Source organism: Fukomys damarensis, unplaced genomic scaffold, assembly GCF_012274545.1.
Source record: "Fukomys damarensis isolate Sample0158 unplaced genomic scaffold, DMR_v1.0_HiC HiC_scaffold_9, whole genome shotgun sequence".
Lineage (NCBI taxonomy): Eukaryota > Metazoa > Chordata > Mammalia > Rodentia > Bathyergidae > Fukomys > Fukomys damarensis.
This window is the reverse complement of record NW_022900921.1, coordinates 41,195,620-41,215,821: the sequence shown is the minus strand read 5'-3', so window position 1 is coordinate 41,215,821 and position 20,202 is coordinate 41,195,620. Positions and strand designations below refer to the sequence as shown.

Sequence of the window (20,202 nt, the reverse complement as noted above, 5' to 3'; positions counted from 1 at the left end):
ACGGTCTCACTACATAGTTGAGACTGACCTGGAACTCACTATGTAGCCCAGGCTGGTCTTAAACTCACAGTGATCCTCCTGCCTCAGCCTCCCGAGTGCTGGGATTACAGGTGTGTGCCACCACGCCCGGCTTGTTCTACATTTTTTGATTAGCTGGAGAATAGTAATACACCAACGAAGTTTCTACCACGGCTTGTTTAGGATGTGTAACATTCAGACGTCAGGCAGCTATTTTTGCAACACTCTGGATTGTGGGAAATGTAAGTCTATCTTAAGAAGTAGGAGCTGGGCATAGTTGTGCACCCATGTCTAAATAAAAAGGACCAGAACCAGGTATTTAAGTCAGTGGTGCTGCTGCCTGCCTTGCAAGCAGGAAGTCCTGAGTTTGATCGCCGGTACCTAAATAAATAAATAGGACTGGTGATGTAGCTAAGTGGTAGAATACCTCTAGGTTCAGTGCATACGCACAAACAGGAATCCTTTTTCTAGAAGGAATGGTTGATTTTTAAAATGCAATTTAAAATCATAACCACAAACAACCTTTTTCTCCAAAAAAGCTATCAAAGTATACCATAATAGCTAAAAATAGCAGAAACATAATTTCTATTAACATTCTTTTGAGACTGACATTTGTACTTATCAGTCTCTTGTAAGAAATAAAAGAACGAGAAGTAAACTTAAACTAAGAAATTGCCAAGCTGAGCACGGTGACGCAGGCTTGTAATCTAGCAGTCTAGGTGACTGATGCAGGAGGATTGCAAGTTCAGGCCCAGCATGGGGACTTAGTGACTTAGGAAGACTCTGTTTTAAAATAAAAAGGGCTGAGGCTGTTGCTGAGTGTGGAGACCCTCAGTTCACATAGTGGTGAAGGTGAGGGAAAAATCTTCAGTTGGATCTGTTTAAGGAAGAAGATAAAGACCAGAAAAGGATTATACTGGGTGCAAAGAGAAAGGAGTTTGGAGAGGGGTAGGATTTGAATCGGGTTGGAAGTAGTAGATAGCAATTTATGTGGATAGTGTGTCCTGGAGCCTCTTTCAGCAGTTCTTCCATTTGTGGGAGCTGAAAGGGCAAACGAGGTGGGAGGAGAACGTAATGAATACTGAGTTTAGTAGTCAACCCTGTGTCAGAGAGATCGGACCAGTTGATGACCTAGCCAGGTGCTTACTCTGTTTCCCAATCTTCTTGGTGTCTCTGAAACATGGGAGCAGTTGAAATATTCTTGGTTTAATCCAGTTTGTAAAGAAGAGTTATTCAGAGCAAACTAGCTTTGGAATGTCAGAGTTTAATAAAAGTCTGGTTTATTTGTGTGTGTGTGTGTGTATGTGTGTGTGTGTGTGTGTGGCACTTCACTGTATATCTTACCTGTGCTTACCACTGAGAGCCAGCCCCAGACAACAGACATTTTAATTTTAGGTGGCCTTTTGATGACAACTTGGGGTTACTATAGTAAAGCCCCTCATTTTAACAGTCAAGTTCATGCTTAAATTCAGCTTTTCAATGTTTGAGATATGATCAAGTTGTCCATCTTGGAGATGTTTTTCTTAAAGTATTTGTTCGTGTGAGGAGAGCAAATTTGCTATTTAACAACTGCATTTTGGTTGTACAGTGGTTCCTTAGGGCTTAGTTTGTTTTTCAGACACCAGGGATCCAACTCAGGACCTTGCGCTTGCCAGGCAGGTGAGGTGCTGTTGAGCTACATCCCTGGCTCTTAAGTCCTAGTTCTGATAGTTTGTCATGGTGTTTTTGTTTTGTTTGTTTTGATACAGGGTCTCACCTTGTAGTTCAGGCTGGCCTTGAACTCACTATGTAGTTCAGGCTGGCCTCCAACTAACTCTAAATCCTCCTGTGTCAGTCCACAAGTGCTGAGATTAAAGGTGTGCGCCATCACACCTAGTTTATGTTTGTTTTATTGAGTAAAATATTCTGGCTACAGGTTAACTTTTTGCTTGATGTTTACTGTTTTTGCTGTAGAGAAGCACTGCAGAAGAGGTTGTTACAGCTAGCTGAGAACTAAGACTGGGGTTGGTTTGTTATAGTGAGGTAATTTGGGTAGTGTCCGAAATGAAGCTCGGTTGTCTCAGGTCAAGTACATTTCTTTCATTGTTGAAAGACAAAGATCCTGATTATCACATGGTCCCTAAATCACAGCTTTTGGCTCATCTGTCACATTTCTGTACCAACTTGCACTGACATACACTAATTCTGATATTGTTGCCTTGGTTAAACAAAGACAAGATTTGCAAGATACCATTTAGAATATGTACTTTAAAATGGCATGTGTTTTTGTTATGCTATTTCACTTTCTGTTACTAATGAAAAAGAACATTTAATTTTTTGTTTGTTGGTTGGTTTGTTTGGTTTTTTTGGGATAGGGTCTCACTATGTAATTGAGACTGACCTGGAACTCACTATGTAGCCCAGGCTGGTCTCACAGTGATCCTCCTGCCTCATCCTCCCAAGAGTGCTGGGATTACAGGCGTGCGCCACCATGCCCAGCAAGAACATTTACTTTTGTGCTTAAGAAAGTCCTAATAAATAAGGTTTGTTAAATTTATTTTTGTTTTTGTTTTTGGTACCGGGGATTGAACTCGGATCCTTGTGCTTACAAGGCAGGCCACCGAACCACTGAGCTAAATCCCTGGCCCAGGTTTGTTAAATTTAAATAAATTTAATTTTATTTGAGCAAAATAACCTGTATAGCTGAGTCTGAATGTAGAAATAAGACTTTTGCTTAGAGGCAGGAAGATTCTGAGTGGAGGTCTGCTAGGGCAATTTAGCAAGACCATATCTCAAAATAAAATAGAAAGGGCGGGGGAATGTAGTTTGGTGTGTCACCTACCCCCAACCCCGTACACCTTGTTCAAGTCCCAGTACCACCCTCCCTCTAAAAAACCCAGATATTTCAATACTTGGTCTAGTGTTCTTTTCAACCATTTGGCTCCAATTAAGCAATCAAAATAACTGCTCACTGTTTTTGGTACAAGTTTGCATTAATTGCCTTGGAACAGTTAAAAAATATAGGAACAAATAAGGAATGTTATAAAATATAAAAGTCTTGGGGAAAATATTTTATTAGCTGCCTTGTCTTTTTTTCAGTTTGGATTCATTGTTCTAGAAATTTGAATAAACAGTGCCAGTAAAGCTTAATAAGGAAAATTGGTCATTTTCCCATTTTTGTATTTAAAGGTTTTTGAATACATTAAGGTTTCACAGGTCATTTACTAGATAAAGGAAGCTTTTTTTTTTTGGCACTTCACTGTATATCTTACCTATCTTAGATCACTCAGAACCGAGAAGTAGTTGATGGTTTTTATTTCAACACACATTCCAGATCAAATCAGTAGTACCTGAAAGTTTCCAGCGTTGTCAGTAGTTTGGAATTTGAGGAGGGAGGGGCTTATGTGAGGTAAGGCAGTTTTGTTGAATTCCTAAATGCAGGGATGTCCTCATTTGATTTGTGGCCTTTTATCACACTCTGTGTTGTGGGCATGGCCCTTAGCCTAATCAGACATTGGTATAATTACTTTGTTTTCTTATGCCTTCAGCCCAGCCTTTCAAACATTGAAGTGATTTTCAGAAGTATATACTGTCTTTCCTTTGCTAATCTGATTTTGTTACTATTTGGGGAATAATCTCTTGTCCTTATTCTCTCTCTCTTCTGATTAGTTTAAATCTCTTAGATGGGAAGATTTAAAATGTGGCTAGTGGCTCACACCTTAATCCTAGCACCATGAGAGCTGAGGCAGAGGACCAGAATTGGAGCCTCGCCTTGGGTCAGTGCAGTGCTCCTGCTAGGCCCACATCCCAGAGCCATAAAAAAGAAAATAAATATGAAGGTTTAGCTACTTATCCCATCCAAACAAGACATGGCATGTTAGATTAATAAAAGATGTATGGCTTTTCCTTTCTCCCATGTTGTATATGATAGTATTTGTGCTCTGTGTGCTAATTATACCCTAGCAGGCTTGGTGGTACATGCCTGTAATACTTGCATTCTGGGAGGCTGAGGCAGGAGGATTGCAAATTCAATCCATTCTGGGCAATTTAGTGATTTAGTGAGATCCTGTCTCAGAATAAAAATTTTAAAAGTACTGGGGATATAGCTAAAAGAAAAAAACCCTCAAAACCAAAAACACTTAGGCAGCAAAGTACACTACCAAAAAGTAAGAAAACAGCTCACAGAATGAAAGCAAATATTTGTAAATCATATATCTGATAAGGGATTAATATCTAGAATATTATATAAAGAACTGTTACAAGTCGAAAGATAAATAACCTAAGTTAAGATGGGATTAAAGGATTTTAGTAGACTTTTCTCCAAAGAAGTTTCACAAAAGGCCACTAAACACGTGAAAAGATGCTCAGAGTCAGTAGTCATTAGCAGAGAAGACCACCGTGAGATCCCATATTACATCCCGTAGGAACAAAAAGGATGGATAATAAAAAATGTTGGTCAGAGCGTGGAGAAGCTGGAATCTTCATACATGGGTGGTGTAACTATGAAATGGGGCAGCTGCTTTGGAAGATAGTTTGGCAGTTCCTCAGAAAGTTAAACATAGAGTTACCATGACCTAGCAAATTCAATCCCAGAAATGAATCTACTAGGAGAGTTAAAACATGTCTGTGCCAGAAACTTGTACGCAGATGTTCTTAGCAGTGTTATTCATAATAGTCCCCAAATGGAAACAACCTGAATGTCTGTTAGTAAACAAAAGGTGATGTATCAGATGGAATGCCGTTCACCTTTAAAAAAGAATAAATTAATCTGGGTGTGGTGGTGCTTGCCTATGTGAGGCTGAGGCCTGATGGTCACCATGAGGAGTTTGAGGCTAGTCTGAGCTACAGAGTGAGTTCAAGGCCAGCCTGAACTGTATAGCCAGACCCTGTCTCAAAAAGATGACAGAAAATAAGTAAATAAATAAAATAAACTACATCAGTGAAACGTGGAAATATTTCAAGTGACTGAAGCCATGTGTGGCCATATATTGATTCCATTTATTTCAAATGTTCAGAATAGGCAATACAGGCCTGGGATTTAGCTCAGTGGTTCTGCCGCCTGCTTCATAAGCACAAGGACCCGAGTTTGATCCCCGGTACCAAAAAAAAAAAGAATAGGCAATGCATAGAGAACAGACAGTAGGGAGGCAGAGGTGGGGAGTGACTGGTGATGGGTACCAGTTTCTTTCAGGGGGCAGTGAGAATGCTCTGGATTCAGGTAATGGTGATGGTTTCCCAACCTTGTGAGCATATTGATAAGCACTGCATTGTAAACTTGGGGGTGAACATTATGGTGTGTAAATTATATCTCAAGTTGAAATGAGGAAGAATAAGAAGTACTCCTACAGTGTAGAAAGAAGACAACCCAATTTAAAAAATGGGCAAAAGATATCAAGTGACATTTCATAATCATAAGCATTAGCAATTAACATTTGGGGGCTGTGTGTCCAGTCTTAATTAAGCACTGTATGTAAATTTAGTTTATGTAATCAGGTGCGTATTGGACTCGGCATCTCTCTCTCCTCCACACTGTGCTACAGTCTGCTCACATCACTCCTGCAGGCGCTTGTGTGGACACTTTGTCACCCGGGGCTCACTAACCATCTGCACCATGCCTGTTGCTGCCCTTTCCAGATCCATTAATGAGATGAAAAAGTTGGAGGAAGTATCAAGTATATTTCAGAACTCTGGAGTTGAGTGCCATCCTCCAGAACCAAAATCCCAAACAGGAGGGAATGAAGACTCGAAGGACAAAGAACAGCCATGGGAGATGGTGATGGACAAGAAGCATTTCAAGCTGTGGCGGCGCCCCATCGTGGGCACCCACCTATACCAGTACCGAGGTGAGCAGGCTGGCTGGCCCCTGCATTCCGGGCCACTCCTTGGACTTCTGTCAGCTCTCCATTTGGGTGGTTTCCTGGAAAGTCTGCCATGGTTTTTGTTTTGTTTTGTTTTGTTTTTTTGAGACAGGGTCTCACTATGTAGTTGAGACTGATCCAGAACTCACTATGTAGCCCAGGCTGGTCTCAAACTCACAGTGATCCTCCTGCCTCAGCTTCCTGAGTGCTGGGATTACAGGTGTGCACCACCATGCCCGGTTGCCATGTTTATTTCATTGTTGTTGTGTTCCTGTCACGGATGACCAGCTTCTCAGTGTCTTCCTCACTGTAGGTCATCTTTTTCTTTGCCTGTCTGGCTTCTTCACCTGTTCTTGTGACCTGCCAGTGTAGAACTGAGAGCAGCTAGGCTGTGGGGACGGGATAAGGCATGGCAGTGTGGCACATGTCTCTTATTCTTTCTTGTCCTTCCAGTTTTTGGAACCTACACAGATGTGACACCTCGGCAGTTCTTCAATGTTCAGGTGAGTTAGTTTGATTTGAGGTTTTCCAGCAAGCCAGTTACCACTGTGCACACAGCCCCAGTGACACTGGCTTTCACATATCTGTGTTGTACTTCTCATCCCACATCACATAGCATTTAGGTAAACGTGTGTGTGTGTGTGTGTGGTATAGTGGTATGTGAATGCTAGGATTGAACTTAATAGACATTATGATTTCTTTATCTGTCCCACGAGGATGAGACTGATTCTGTCCACCCCTATTATAAACCCCCAACTGTTGAGAAGAGAGAATGGATTTTTTGTTTTTTGTTTTTGTTTTTTGAAGCCATTTTTTTTTTTTTCCTGGTACTGGGATTGAACTCGGGTCCTTACACTTTCAAGGTAGGCAGCGGAACCGCTGAGCTAAATCCCCAGACTTTTTTTTGATTTTTTGAGACAGGGTCTCACTGTGTATTTGAGACTGAACTAGAACTCACTGTGTAGCCCAGGCTGGTCTTGAACTCAGAGAGATACTCCTGCCTCAGCCTCCTGAGTGCTGGGATTACAGGAGTGCACCACCAGGCCCAGCTAGAATGGATTTGAAGGCTTTAATGTTTTTTATAAGATTTTTTTTTTCCTGTACAATTTGAAGGTAAGGTATGTGTATCGTGGTCCTTTATTCCTAAGTCTGTCATTATATATTTGCTAAAACTATGTATGCTTTCTTCCTTGTGTCATTGTGGTACCATTTTTTTTTTTTTTTTTTTTTTTGTACCGGGCATAGAACTTGGGCCCTTGTGCTTGTGAGGCAGGTGGTAGAACCACTGAGCGAAATCCCTGGCCCCTTTGGTACCATTATTAAAGTTAATAAATTAACATTGATACAGTGCTTCAGTGCAATCTTGTTTGTGTTCTAGTTTTACCAGTTGACCTTCATAGCATCAAATCCAGACTGGGTTACATTTAGTTATATCTCTCTAACCTCTTTTTAATCTAGAACATTTCCCTGTGAAGGTATTTATTGAATAAGGATGAAGAATATCTGTTCAAGGACTGTTTTCCTCCTTGGGGTTATATATATGTTTAAAACAAAGTGAGAAGGGGAGGTGGGTCCACCCAGAAATTTTCATTTCTGGTATTTCTTTTGCCAGACTTTCAGTAATTGGTCTGTTGATTATAACACTATTAGTCACATGCAAATGTACCTTCACCTAAGCACTGAATTGTATCAGTTTGTATTGTATTTTTGTTGGTTGGGTTGTATAGATATGTCTGTCTTTGAAATTCCTCAGTTAGTGGTATCAAATTTACAGTACGCTGCTTGCATTTCTTTGTGTGAGGTTTCTGCTTATATTTTGGCATTTGTTTTGTCTGTTTAAGACTGTTTAGTGAATTCATAACACTATATGTTTGTTGTCTTCCTCAGATATGTCTATTACAGTATTTTTGTATTTTTCCTTGGTTTGCTTTTTTTTTGAGAAAAGGTCTTGTTATATAGTTTAGGCTGGCCTTGAACTCACTCTGTTGTAGCTCATGCTGGCCTTGGAACTGTGGCAATCCTCCTGCCTCAGTCTCCTGAGTGCTGAGTTTATAGGCGTGCGCCACCACCCAGCTGCCTTTTGCTTTTTCATACTCGGTTTCAGTGAATGGAAGAATTTAAAGAGTTGGCTGGAGTAAACACAGTCATGCCACTCATGCTTGGTCAGTGTTGGGTCCAATTACTGTTTCCCATAAGAAGGTCCTGGGATCAGAAGTCCAAGTGTCTGGAGAAGCTTTCTGCATTTGTGTTTTGGGTCTTGATGGTTGTCTCTTCCACAGCTGGACACTGAGTATAGAAAGAAGTGGGATGCCCTGGTGATCAAGCTGGAGGTGATTGAGAGGGATGCAGTTAGTGGTTCTGAAGTTCTTCACTGGGTGACCCACTTTCCTGTGAGTACTTTTACTTCTGGTTTTGCTTCTTTTGAGACCATGGATGCAGAAAACTAATCCTCACCTTCATTTCTACAGTATCCAATGTACTCTCGGGATTATGTTTATGTGCGGCGGTATAGCGTGGATCAAGAAAACAATGTGATGGTGTTGGTGTCACGGTAGGTGTGGCTACTGCGTCCCTTACCCAGTTCCTTTGCCTGTGCCTTTCACTTTCACTTTCCTTTGCCTGTGAGCTTGTGTGTTCTCCACAGCTTCCTGCAGGCTTCCTAGCACCTGGGTCCCCATCCGGGAAGATGGAAGGCATACAGTTTTTTTTTAATCTCCTTTCAGTATTCTGTATCGGACCCCTGGCCTTCAAACTGAGCTGCACTACCACCCTTTTTGTCACTACTATTTTGTTTTGCTTTTTTTTTTGGTACTGGGAATTGAACTCGGGTCCTTGCGCTTGCAAGGCAGGCCACCGAACCGCTGAGCTAAATCCCCGGCCCGTCACTACTGTTTTGATTTAGAGATGGTCTTGCTGAGTTGCCCAGGCTGGCCTCAAACTTGTGATACTCCTGCCTCAGTCTCCCAAAATGCTCAGACACATAAGCTTTTTTTTTTTGGTACCGGGGATTGAACTTGGGTCCTTGCTCTTGTGAGGCAGGTGGCAGGCTCACTGATCTAAATCCCTGGCCCTCTCCTGATTTTTATATAGATTTTACTGAGCTTTGGCTTCATCTTTCCTCCCTACCAGGGCTGTCGATCACCCTAGCGTGCCAGAGTCCCCGGACTTTGTCAGGGTCAGATCATATGAATCCCAAATGGTCATCCGTCCCCACAAGTCATTCGATGAGGTGAGTTTGCTTTGTCCATAAGATAATGAATCATGGTTGTGGCATTTTCTTAAGGAATGCAACCTAGTTGTGAAGGAGGATGGAGCTTGTTGCTATATAGTGCTGGCCCTGGCCTCCCTGAGGTCTGGCTCAGCTGGTCTGGGCTGTGGCTTGACAGCTTCCACTTTTAGAACTGTGCAGATGAGGCTCAGGCTGCTGCTCTGGAACATGTGGTTGGGCCCCTCTAAGCTGGGAGACTGGCAAGGGCATGTAGTGATGAGCCCTTGCTCCTTTTGTCTGACAGGCAGGAGGAGGTCATAGCCACTGCCTGCTTAGCCTCCATCTCACTGCCTTTTGCAGGAGCTGGAGTACCTTCCACTCGCGTTTCACCACAGTGGGCAAAGCACTGGAAACCTGGACTTCTTCCTTGTCTATAAAATGAGTTAGACTCATGCGCTCTCCCTTTAAAATTCTGACTTTCTGCTGGGAATTTAGCTCAGTGGTTCTGGTACCGGTTTTGCAAGTGCAGGGACCTGAGTTCGATCCCTGGTACCAAAAAAAAAAATTCTGACTTTCCTTAGGAAGGAATACTTGTTTCAGCTTAGTGGAATATTTATGTTCATAACCAACTCTCTGTTGAGCATATGTATGGATGCCAGTGGCTGCCAGTTTGTAATGGTTCTATTTTACTTTGTTTCTCCCCATTGTTTTTGTTTGTTTTAAAGCTATGTGGATTGTGATTTTTTCTCATTCTCAAGTTGTTTTATCCACCTGAAGTAATATTGTGGCAGAGTATGGTTGACCTCAGACAACATGTTTGACTTTTTTAAAATACTGGATGATCTTTGTGTTTACTTGAGTGCTATTTTTAGAACAGTATTTTTCAAGTCACATTGCTGTTTGTTAGAGGGAGACAATTTATGTAGGGCGTTATGATCAGTTTTTAAAAGGATACATGGCATAGGAACTGACTGTAATCAGACTTAGGAGACTGGTTACATAAATATATATGAATGTATATGAGAGGTGGAGGGGATGAATTAGATTGCAAGGATTATTTAGAGTGGGGAGTGGTTGAAAATGTTTGAAAACCCCTTGCTTTAAAGATACAAAAGAAGTAAGGCTGCTTTTGAAGACTAGTTACTTTTTTGTTTTTGAAGACTAGTTACTTTTAAGGGTAGACTATGTCAGGCGGGGAACAGTGTATCTAGTCAGTACTTAAATTTGCCTGGCTGAGTTTTTTGTCATTGTTTAGTTGAATCAGGATCTGAATGAGATGCAGACACTGAAATTTGTTCATGCAGTCTTCGTCTTTTTTTTTTTTCCTTGGCGGGTGGGGATAGGGTCTTGCTCTGTACTTCAGGCTGTCCTTGAGCTCACTACATAGCCTGGGCTGGCCTCAAACTTGGAGCAATCCTCCTGCCTCAGCCTCCTGAGTGCCTGAATTACAGACGCGTGGGCCACCACACCCAGCTCATGCAGTCTTTGAATATCTTTGCATTTGTGTTTGTTGAAGAAGCCTAGCTTGTTTGTCCTGTAACTTGCCTGTTGTGTCCTCCCAACCCGAAGTGCCTCTTAACCTCATCTTCTGTCCCATCTCCTTGGATGTTGGTAGGTAGGTTGGAGATTAGAAAAAGTTTGGTTGGTTGGTTTAGACAAGGTCACTTCATTCTGAGGCAGATAATGTCTGGTTGGCTGTTTGTGAATTTAGAAGCTATTGATGACATTGGTTATTTCATTAGGAATTACAAAATTGATTTTGTAATCTCCTGTCTGTAGCAAGTCTGGACCTACAAATGAGTTCCAGTCCCAGAGAACATTTGTAAGTCTGACAAGTGAGTCTTACCTTTGGCACATATACACAATGTGAAGTATAAAACCAAACACACATAACAAAAATACAGTAAGTCCCATCTGTGTTATATTACTGTATACCATCGCACTGTACAGTAAGCACACAGCAGCACAACTGTGACACTGTCCAGCAGACACGTGAGCTACTTCTGTGAATGTTGTAATATTAGGTGAAATGTGTTAGAGAAAATGTTCCACATTGGCTAGTCAGTCAACTAGTTCATATGGGAAAGAGAAATAAGAGTAAAGCTTGACTTGTTGCCTTATTTACTAGCTTTCAAATAAAACGAGTTGGTTCATTCAATTTGGTATTCTCAAAGATAAGTTTTGTTTTGGAAGTATCCTTGGAAACTCAGATTTCAACATACTGGATTAGTTAGTTTTGAAACTTAACAGTTATTCTTTTTTTTTTTGAAACAGGGTCTCACTCTGTAGCTGAGACTGACCTGGAACTCACTGTGTAGCCCAGGCTGGTCTAGAACTCACAGAGATTCTCCCACCTCAGCCTCCCAAGTGCTGGGATTACAGTTGTGCACCACCACACCTGTCCTTGACAGTTATTCTTGATTACTGTCATATTGATCCCATATTTGGCTACTGGGGGTTTTTGTTAGCTCAAGTCTTCCTGACAGGGCCCTAGAAGCTTTCTTGCTTTTTGGTGTTAGAAGGTGTTTCACTATCATCTTGCATAGTTGTAGCTCTAAACCTGGAACTTAGCTTTTCCTCAAGGAGTCCTGATTCCTTTAAGTGGGAAGTGGTGGTTAAGTACCACAGTTTGCTGCTAGGGTTATTATAGCTATTAATTAGATTATTCTTTTTTAGAAGATAAAACTAACAAGTTTGATATATTTACTTTTTTTTTTTTGCAGTATTGGGGATTTCACCCAGGGCCTCATTTATGCTAAGCACTCTGCCAGTGAACCATATCCACAGCTCCTTTTTATTTTCTTTTGGTTTCTTTTTTTGTTTTGTTTTTTGAGACAGGGTCTCACTGTGTAGTTGAGACCGACCTGGAACTCACTATGTAGCCCAGGCTGGTCTAGAACTCACTGTGATCCTCCTGCTTCAGCCTCCTGTGTGCTGGGATTACAGGTGTGTGCCACCACGCCCGGCTGGTTTCCTTTTTTATTTTTAATAGGCACATAGTAATAGTAATTATACATACTTACGGTATGCAATGTAACTTCAGCACATGTGTAAATGTGTAATGCTCATATCAGTAATTGGCACATCTGTCCCCTCATTTTTCTGTATTGGGAATGTTGCAAATCTTCTGTATTAGCTATTTTAAAATATACAATTGTTGTCAACTATGCTACAACTTTGGAAATTACTCTTTCCATTCACACCTGTTAACCAACTCCCATAGGTTCTTCCCCCCCCCCAATACCAGGAATTGACCTCAGGATCTTGTGCTTGCCAGGTAGGCATCCCGGCCCTCCCATAGGTTCTTGATTTTCCATTTACTTTGGGTTCTTAGGTATTGCTTTTTAAATTTTATTATTTTAATTGTGGAAAATAGTTTGCAAAATTAAATCTATAAATGACTATTCAGAGTAATTTACAGTATATTAGTTCCTGTTTCTTTTACCCAGTCCTTCCTTCTTCCTACAATAACCATTGTTTTCATTTTTGGCTTCTTTTTTTGTAGAGAAGCAATGGCAGATAAGAATCCAGGTCAAGTGTTTTGGAGTAGAATAGTTTGGTCTTTTACTCTTACATCTACTCATTTCTTCTAAACCACCTTTGGGGTGGCACAGTTACTTTTCCTGTTTCACAGGTTTTCCTCCCCTCCTTTGCATGGATTCAGTGCAGCTGTGTCTGGCATACCGTTCATCCTAGTAGTCAGGAGCTCCTGGGCAGGGACCCGAGTACACTTGTTTTCTCTAAGCACCCAGCATGGTGCTGGACACAGTGGACAATCAAGTATGTGTTAAAGGATAAAGGATTCAACAGTACAATTTGTAGGGGGGAAAAAAACATGGACTTTGCTGTAAAAGCCGGGACTTAAAGCTGAAGCTCTGTCACCCTTAGTTGTGTCCAGTCTCTTGTAAAAATATGTGTGTGTAAAGTGGGTCCCTCTCATTCCTTTGGGTGAACACAGTGCTTTAGACGTCTGTTAGAGTCAGGACACCCTGACTGTCCTTAAATTTTGTGTCTTTGCGGTTGTTAGCAGAAGGCCGAGCCCAAGAGACCATAGATTCATGGGCCCAGTGGCCACGGTTCTCAGAGCTCTCGCTTAGTATGTGGGTTACAGGCAGAGTTACTTAGCCTCTTTGTGTTTAGTTTCTTTATCTGTAAAATGGGGGATTATTGTGCCTACAGCATAATAGGATTGTGAGGAATCAAAGGCATTCTTATTCTTGGCACATAGTGTTATAAATGTTTATTGTTACTATTCTTACAAAGGGAGGAAGTAGGGCCAGGAATTCAGCTCAGTGGCATTGCACCTGCCTGGGAAGTGCAAGGGCCTGAGTTCAATCCCTAGTATCTAAAAACCAAACCAAAACCAAAAAAACAAAGGGAGGAAGTGGTAAAGAATCGGGTCTTTCAGCATAAGCATTGGCACTGTGTGTTGTGGGTCCCCTTACAGATCTCCAGGAAGGACTCACAGGACTCTGCACGTGTTTTATGACTGTGGTGTGGTCATCGCATAGCTGGGCTAGCCTGGAGGACGTGGAGGAGCCCATGTGGGCCTTCCTCCCATATCATCGAGATGCATGTATAACGCCTCTGACAGGAAAGCCTGGTGGACTCCACCTGTGGGAGATGATCATGTTACATCCTCTCCTGAGCATGTGCTAACTTTCTAGGACCCCATGGGGAAAGCCTACGGTGAGCAGCAGCCCCCTGCCAGTTAGCTGTTGCCTGGGACCACAGCCAGCCAGATGGCCCGAAGTCAGCTTGGCTGGCCAGCCTCTGTGTGCATAGCAGTCTCCTTGTCCTCCAGGGAGAATTCTTCTGCTCAGGGTGGAAAGAAAAGCACTTCCTGCATAGAGTCACCTCCTGGTTATTCCTTGGTGCTAGGTGTGGTGGTGGCGGGTAATCATCTTCGCTGTCTTTCTTCTCCAGAATGGCTTTGACTACCTGTTGACATACAGTGACAATCCCCAGACTGTGTTTCCGCGCTACTGTGTCAGTTGGATGGTTTCCAGTGGTAAGTAGGAACGTGTGTACAGGGCCTAGAACCTGGGCCAAGCATTTTTTTTTTTCAATTTTCTTTTATTTGAGTCTGGTTCTAACTGTGTAGCCTATGCTGGCCTCAAACTCATGGTGATCCTTATGCCTCAGCTTCTTAAGTGCTGGAATTACAGGTGAGCGCCACCACACCTGGCTTCCCCCTTTTCAATGGCAGCAGGAAGATGTGTACTTGACTTAGAGTCCTTCTGAGGAAATTTCTTGTCCTCCACAGTTCACTCTAGCCTCCAGGTGGGACCTGAAAGGACGAGAATTACAGGGTTCCGGAAAGTAGCTTGTACCTAGAGGATGAGGGTTTTGTTGTTGTTGTTTGTTTGTTTCTTTGTTTTTTCTGGTACTGGGGTTTGTATTTAATACCTCGTGCTGTGAGGCAGGCTCAGTGAGTGCTACCAAGCTACATCTCTGGCTAGAGGGAGTTTTAAAAATATTTGCTGCATGGCCTTAAATAGAGAACATGTATAGTAGTGTTTGCAAATTTTTTTCATGGCTGGGTGTGGTGGTGCATGCTTATAATCTCTGGGAATATAAGCAAATGGGAGGCTGAGGCAGGAGGATCTCTAGTTTGAAGCTAACCTGGGCAATTTAGTGATACCCAGTGTTAAAGTACAAAATAAATATAAAAAGGCTGGGAATGTAGCTCGGTGCTGAGGCCCTTGGTTCAATCCCCAATACCACAAAAGAAGAAAAAAAAAATTTCTTCTGTGGTGTTTAAAGCTATAACATTTGGTCTGGAGATGTAATTGTGGGACAGTCCCCAGAGAACAGGCTGCCACCAGTCTTAAGGCTGTATGTGTGTCAGAGCTATAACTACCTTCCCTCCCAGATTTTTGTCTTAGAAAGTATCCTGTGATTTTTCTTTCTTCTAGTTATTTTGTGCAATATCTTATGCTTGAGGGGAATGAAGAGATGATTAGGTATAGTATTTCTATATTGTATTTCTATAATTTAGACATTTGTCTAAATTAAATTGGCAGCTATTTTCACTATGCTACTGATGAGTGGTATTTTCATCACTTTAGGGAGCCATTTGGGATTTAAGTAGCCTGATCACAGTTCCTCTTTTTGAGGGATCAGAGGTTATAGGTGGTTTTTAGAAATTTAAAAAAAACATTTTTTTTTAAATACAGGGCAGTACCTAATGATTACATTCCTCATGCGGAGTTAGTATAAGTACATAACACATCTTCACCCCCCACCCACCACCCCAGTTGTATAACCCATGTGCAGGGGACACATTCTGGGAGGTGGTTGTCAGTTGCGGGTTGTCATTCAAGCTCCTGTCCCTGTGAGGAAGAGCTGCCTGTCTGCCATCAGACAGAGAGGGGGCCTTCAGATTTCGAGAGTCCATTGGTCTGTACAGCAGCCTAACTCCATTTTGGTGTCTGCCAACAGGCATGCCAGACTTCCTGGAGAAGCTGCACACTGCCACTCTGAAGGCCAAGAATATGGAGATCAAAGTGAAGGACTACATCTCGGTGAAGCCTCTGGAAGTGAGCAGTGAGGCCAAGGCCACTGTCCAGTCCTCCGAGCGGAAGAGCGAGGGCAGCTGCAGCCCAGCTCGTATTGAGTATGCCTGAAGGGCTGTAGCATGAGAAAGGACAGGCACTGCCAGCCCTGTCTCAAACCTTTATCACTGCTGCAGCACGGAGACAAGCCACAAGTGTTGGAAAGCATCTGCGGGAATGACCAGTGCAGGACCGTCTCATGACTGGTGTCTGGTGTCATTCAGAGGCCTGCTGCGCTCTGTCAGAGAGAGGACGTCCGTGGAGGCCTAGTCATGTTCTCGGGCTGACCATCCTGAAATGCGATATTTCACTGAGCTCGCCTGGAACGGCCCTCGATTCTCAGGCCACGAGGGGATGCCATTTGCCTCCTCCGAGGAATTTCCTCATGACATTCCAAACTCTGCCATTGGCTTCTGACCTCCTCAGGCTCCGTGGGTCACCTGGGAAGCATGGCTGGTGGTGGCTTCTCATAAGGGGTCACAGGCAGTGCTCTTGGTAACAATCCTGGTGCAAATGAGTGTGAATGATACATGGCCATTCCAAGTGCCTTGTCCTCACCTCGCTTTTATCTTTAGGACACGAAGTTTGTACCAAGACATTTCTCCTGTAAAGTACATCCCGCTGACTGAGTGGGCCCCAAAGTTCCCTCGAACAGCCAGTGGTATTCTTGCACTGTGTACCAGATCATTGCCTCATTCCCAGACTTAGCCCATTTGCCGGGAACACTGGAGCTGCGTCCTCTCAGATGGTGCTTCTGTGTCATCGGTATCAATAGGGCCAGTGGAAATGCTTACAACATCACATTTAAATTCGATTTAGGGCCAGAGATTTAGCTCAGTGGCACTGCGCCTGCCTCGCAAGCGCAAGATCCTAAGTTTGATTCCTGGTACCAAAAAATAAAATAAATCAATTTAATTTTTTAAATATTTGTGTCAAAAAGGAATTGAATGAGATTTTTCCTTAGTCCTGCTGTTCAGAAAAGCTTTGGATCAGGCATTGTTTCCTCCACTTCAGAGTTGATTTGTCCTCTTTAGAAGGCTGGTGGCAGAGGAGTGGGCTGGGCCTCCCTCTGGAAACACTCGCAGAGGGCTCAGAGTGGGTAGGCCACAGTGTGGACAGATAGATGGAATGTTGCCCAGACACTGACAGAGCATGGATATGGCATGTGTGACCCTCTTGTTGCTCTAGAAAGTTTTCCTTTTCAGAGCTGAAATAAAGGCAAGATAAGGTTACACCAGATGGCATTGGCTTGGCCTCACTGGTTTTTCTTGTGGTCATGTTGCAATCTCTTGGGAGAATAGGGATCAAGTTTTGAATCCGCCCTCTTTTCTGGAGTTTAAATGGCTGAGTTTCCCCTTTTTTCTTGCTTGCTACCCTGTTAACGTTGAAAAAGAAATCTAAACCAGAGACTAATTTAAGCCCCTCCTTGACCTCATTGCCTGTTCAGTTTTTTGCCAAGGACTAAATAACTACTCCACTGTTTGTTGCCCTGTCAGAGTGGACAGAGAGCAGACCTGCAGTGAGAAGTCCTCTCCCAGGACCTAGCTGAAGCCTGGAACAGTCCTGTGTTCCATCCGACCTCAGCACCTGTGGTCGTGAGTGGGTGTGCATGTGAGTGGGTGTGTGAGTGTGTGCACAGGTGCTCAGCAATTGGGGTCGCCCCTGTTCTCACTTAGTCATTTGGTTATGTACAGTTATTTCTGTCATTGTAATTTCACTCCTAACTGTGATGTTTTTAACAAATGTGTGAATAAATATATAAAGATTGGTTGGTACAAAAGAGTTTGTCTTTGGACAAATGGGGCAGTCCTACATACCAGGTGTGTGTTTCTTCCTGATCCCAGGTGAAGAGTGTCCTGAGAGTTGGATGGTGAGTTGGCCAGGTTGACACCACCAGCCACCTTATCTAGACTGCAGGCCCTTTCCATGTGCCAGCTTGGCAGCTGACAGTGAGTCTGCTTTGTGTCTTCATCCAAGAGCTCACACATGTCCTTGGTGGGTAGCCTTTGCCTGGGAGATGTACGTTTGTTGTATACTTTTTCCCTTATGAAATTCTCACTATCTTTGTGTGTCACCAGGCAAGCTTTTGAGCGTAGGCACCCAAATCCATTTTTCTGCAACCCTGGAAGTGGTGCGTGATTTTATGTTTGGTGTAACTTAGGAAGTGTCAGCAACAGGGACCATCCTGGGACTGGAGGACTGTACTCAAGAAAGTCCTGAGGCATTCTTGGCCTTGTGTGCTTGTTGTCTCGTAATGTACGTGGCCTTACTATGAAGTTTTCACTTTGAAAATGTCCACATATATTAAAAAGTTGGAGCCTGGTATGGGGCGCATGCCTGTAATGTCAGCACTTGGGAGGCTGAGGCAGGAAGATCCCTGTGAGTTTGAGACCAGCCTGGGCTACATAGTGAGTTCCAGGTCAGTCGACTACATAGTGAGTCCCTGTCTCAAAAAAGAAAAAAAAAAGTTGGAATGATTTTTTAAAACTACCTTGTACCAACCCACCCTACCCTTAACAGGTTGTTAATTTGTGCTTCCTCTTTGCTCTGTGTGTGTGTGTGTGTGTGTTTGTGTGGTACAGGGAATTGAGCTCCAGGCTTTTGCCTTGGGCTATATCCCCAGCCCATTTTATATTTTTGAGACAGGGTCTCCCTAGGTTGCCCAGGCTAGATTTGAATTCGTGATCTTGCCTCAGCCCCCAGGGTGCCAGGGTTATAGGTGTGCACTACCATGTCTGGCTAATCTGTGACCTTTTCATGATCATTTGAATGCTAAGTTGAAAATATGATATTTCACCCCCTCATCATTGAGCGTTGCTCTTTATAAGGACATTACAGTAGCATTAGCACATAAGAGAAAGTATCGTTGTGGTGTCTGATAGATAATACAGTTAACAGTTGTGTGTCATCCAGAAGACCTGTTTGTGGCTACCAAGGATTGAACCCAGGGCTCTTCTACTGAGCTACATCCCAGACCTTTTTATTTTCTAAGATGGAAGTCTTGGGTTGGGCTCAAACTTTTCGATTCTCATGCCTCAGCCTCCTGAGTAGCTGAGTACAGAGGTGTGTACCACCTTGTCCAACCTAAATGATCTTTATAGGCCCCTCCATCCTTGTTCAGTTAATTACTACATGTGCTTATCTGTAGACTTTAAATCTAGAACTCCTCTGCCTGTTGGACCTTCACCTGTGCTTCCTGTGGAATATTGTAGGCTTGGTTACATCTGGGGCCTTGGCAGACTCCCAAAGCCTGAGTCCCTCCTGGACTGGAAACATTTCTGTCTGAGCTAGTTGTACCACCTAAGGTAAACATGTTGCTTGTTGAATGTTGTGATCAGATAGAAATAAAACAGGCTGCACTCTCCTACATGTGCAAGCTCCCTGTTTTACATTGAACTCAGATCGGCCAATAATAGATGTCCTTTCTGAGCACTTGGTGTTCTAGGCTCTGTGCTTCGCACTTTTTGTTTTCTTCAGTTGTTTGAGACAGTCTCGCTATGTATTCCAGGCTGGCCTTGAACTCACTAGCCCAGGCCTGTTTTAGCCTCCCGAATGCTGGAATTACTGGTGTGCACCATTACACTGGCTCTGTGCTTCACATTTTCATTGAATCCTACAGCTCTGTGAGGGTATAGCAGGCCTTGTGTAGGTGAGGAAGTGAAAGCCGAGGTTAAGTAATTTCCTTGCTCAAAGGCACACAGGAAGTGAGGTAAGAGCCAGGATGCTGACATGGCTTTGACCTCTGGAACACCTGCACCTTAGCTTAAAACTGAAGTTAGTTTCTCATGAACACAGGGCTGGGTTCCATCCCCTGTTGCGGGCAACTTGTTTGGAAGCTTGGATCAGTGGCTGACTTGTGTGTCTTACACCTGCTGTGGGGCTGAGTGCTGGAGCCCCCCACCCCCACCCCCGCATCGGCTTCAGGCCTGTTTCTGTGAGGAGCTGAGGTACCAGTGTTGTTTTTCTCCTGAGAATTTCAGGATGTCACACTTGACACATGTTAGAGAAGGGGATGGGAGAGTACACAGGATCATTTCCTAAAAATACCTAATTTCTGTGAGACAGAAGTCTGAAAATTCTTAGAATCACAGTGCTTTTCATAAAATCTGATAGCTATGATTTCTAATAATGCATAAAAGCCTCAAAAATGGAACTGGTATGTGGACGGCAGTGGTCTTAATGTAGTGTGCTGGTCCCCACACTGGAGTATCTCATAACCCTGGGCTACAGTCACCGCCAAGTCGCTTCGGTAACCTCGGCTGACCACGAATAAATGACCTGCATTTACCACCACACTTAAGGAGGGTGAATGTTTGGAAGTAGTGCTATGTGGGTGTTCCACCCCAAGCGTGCAGATGAGGCATCTCTGTGGACCTGCCGCTCCTGCTCCCTTCCTGGGTTTCAACGGGTGGGACCCCAGTGTGCTGTATTTTCAAAGTTCCCAGGGACCCCAATATGCAGCACAGTAGACCTTCGACTTAGGATTGGCCTGGCATATAAATACCTTGGGTTACAAGTGGAATTTTAGTTTAACTTATGACAACTCTTTTTTGAGTTATGACCCGCATACCGGCCACTTGTG

At 43.2% G+C, this 20,202-nt stretch overlaps 1 protein-coding gene across 1 annotated transcript in view; it reads left to right on the top strand.

Moving 5' to 3' along the window:
- The window catches only part of Stard7 (StAR related lipid transfer domain containing 7), a gene marked incomplete at its 5' end in the record, with an annotated part of 18,730 nt that extends 1,322 nt beyond the window's left edge, over positions 1 to 17,408 (top strand). Inside the window, 7 exons of the mRNA XM_010638195.2 lie at positions 5,632 to 5,840; positions 6,309 to 6,358; positions 8,135 to 8,245; positions 8,324 to 8,406; positions 8,985 to 9,084; positions 13,990 to 14,074; positions 15,508 to 17,408. Of these exons, the coding sequence (XP_010636497.1) occupies positions 5,632 to 5,840; positions 6,309 to 6,358; positions 8,135 to 8,245; positions 8,324 to 8,406; positions 8,985 to 9,084; positions 13,990 to 14,074; positions 15,508 to 15,692 (823 nt within the window). The remainder of the gene's footprint in view (positions 1 to 5,631; positions 5,841 to 6,308; positions 6,359 to 8,134; positions 8,246 to 8,323; positions 8,407 to 8,984; positions 9,085 to 13,989; positions 14,075 to 15,507) is intronic.
- Positions 17,409 to 20,202: the final 2,794 nt, after the last annotated feature.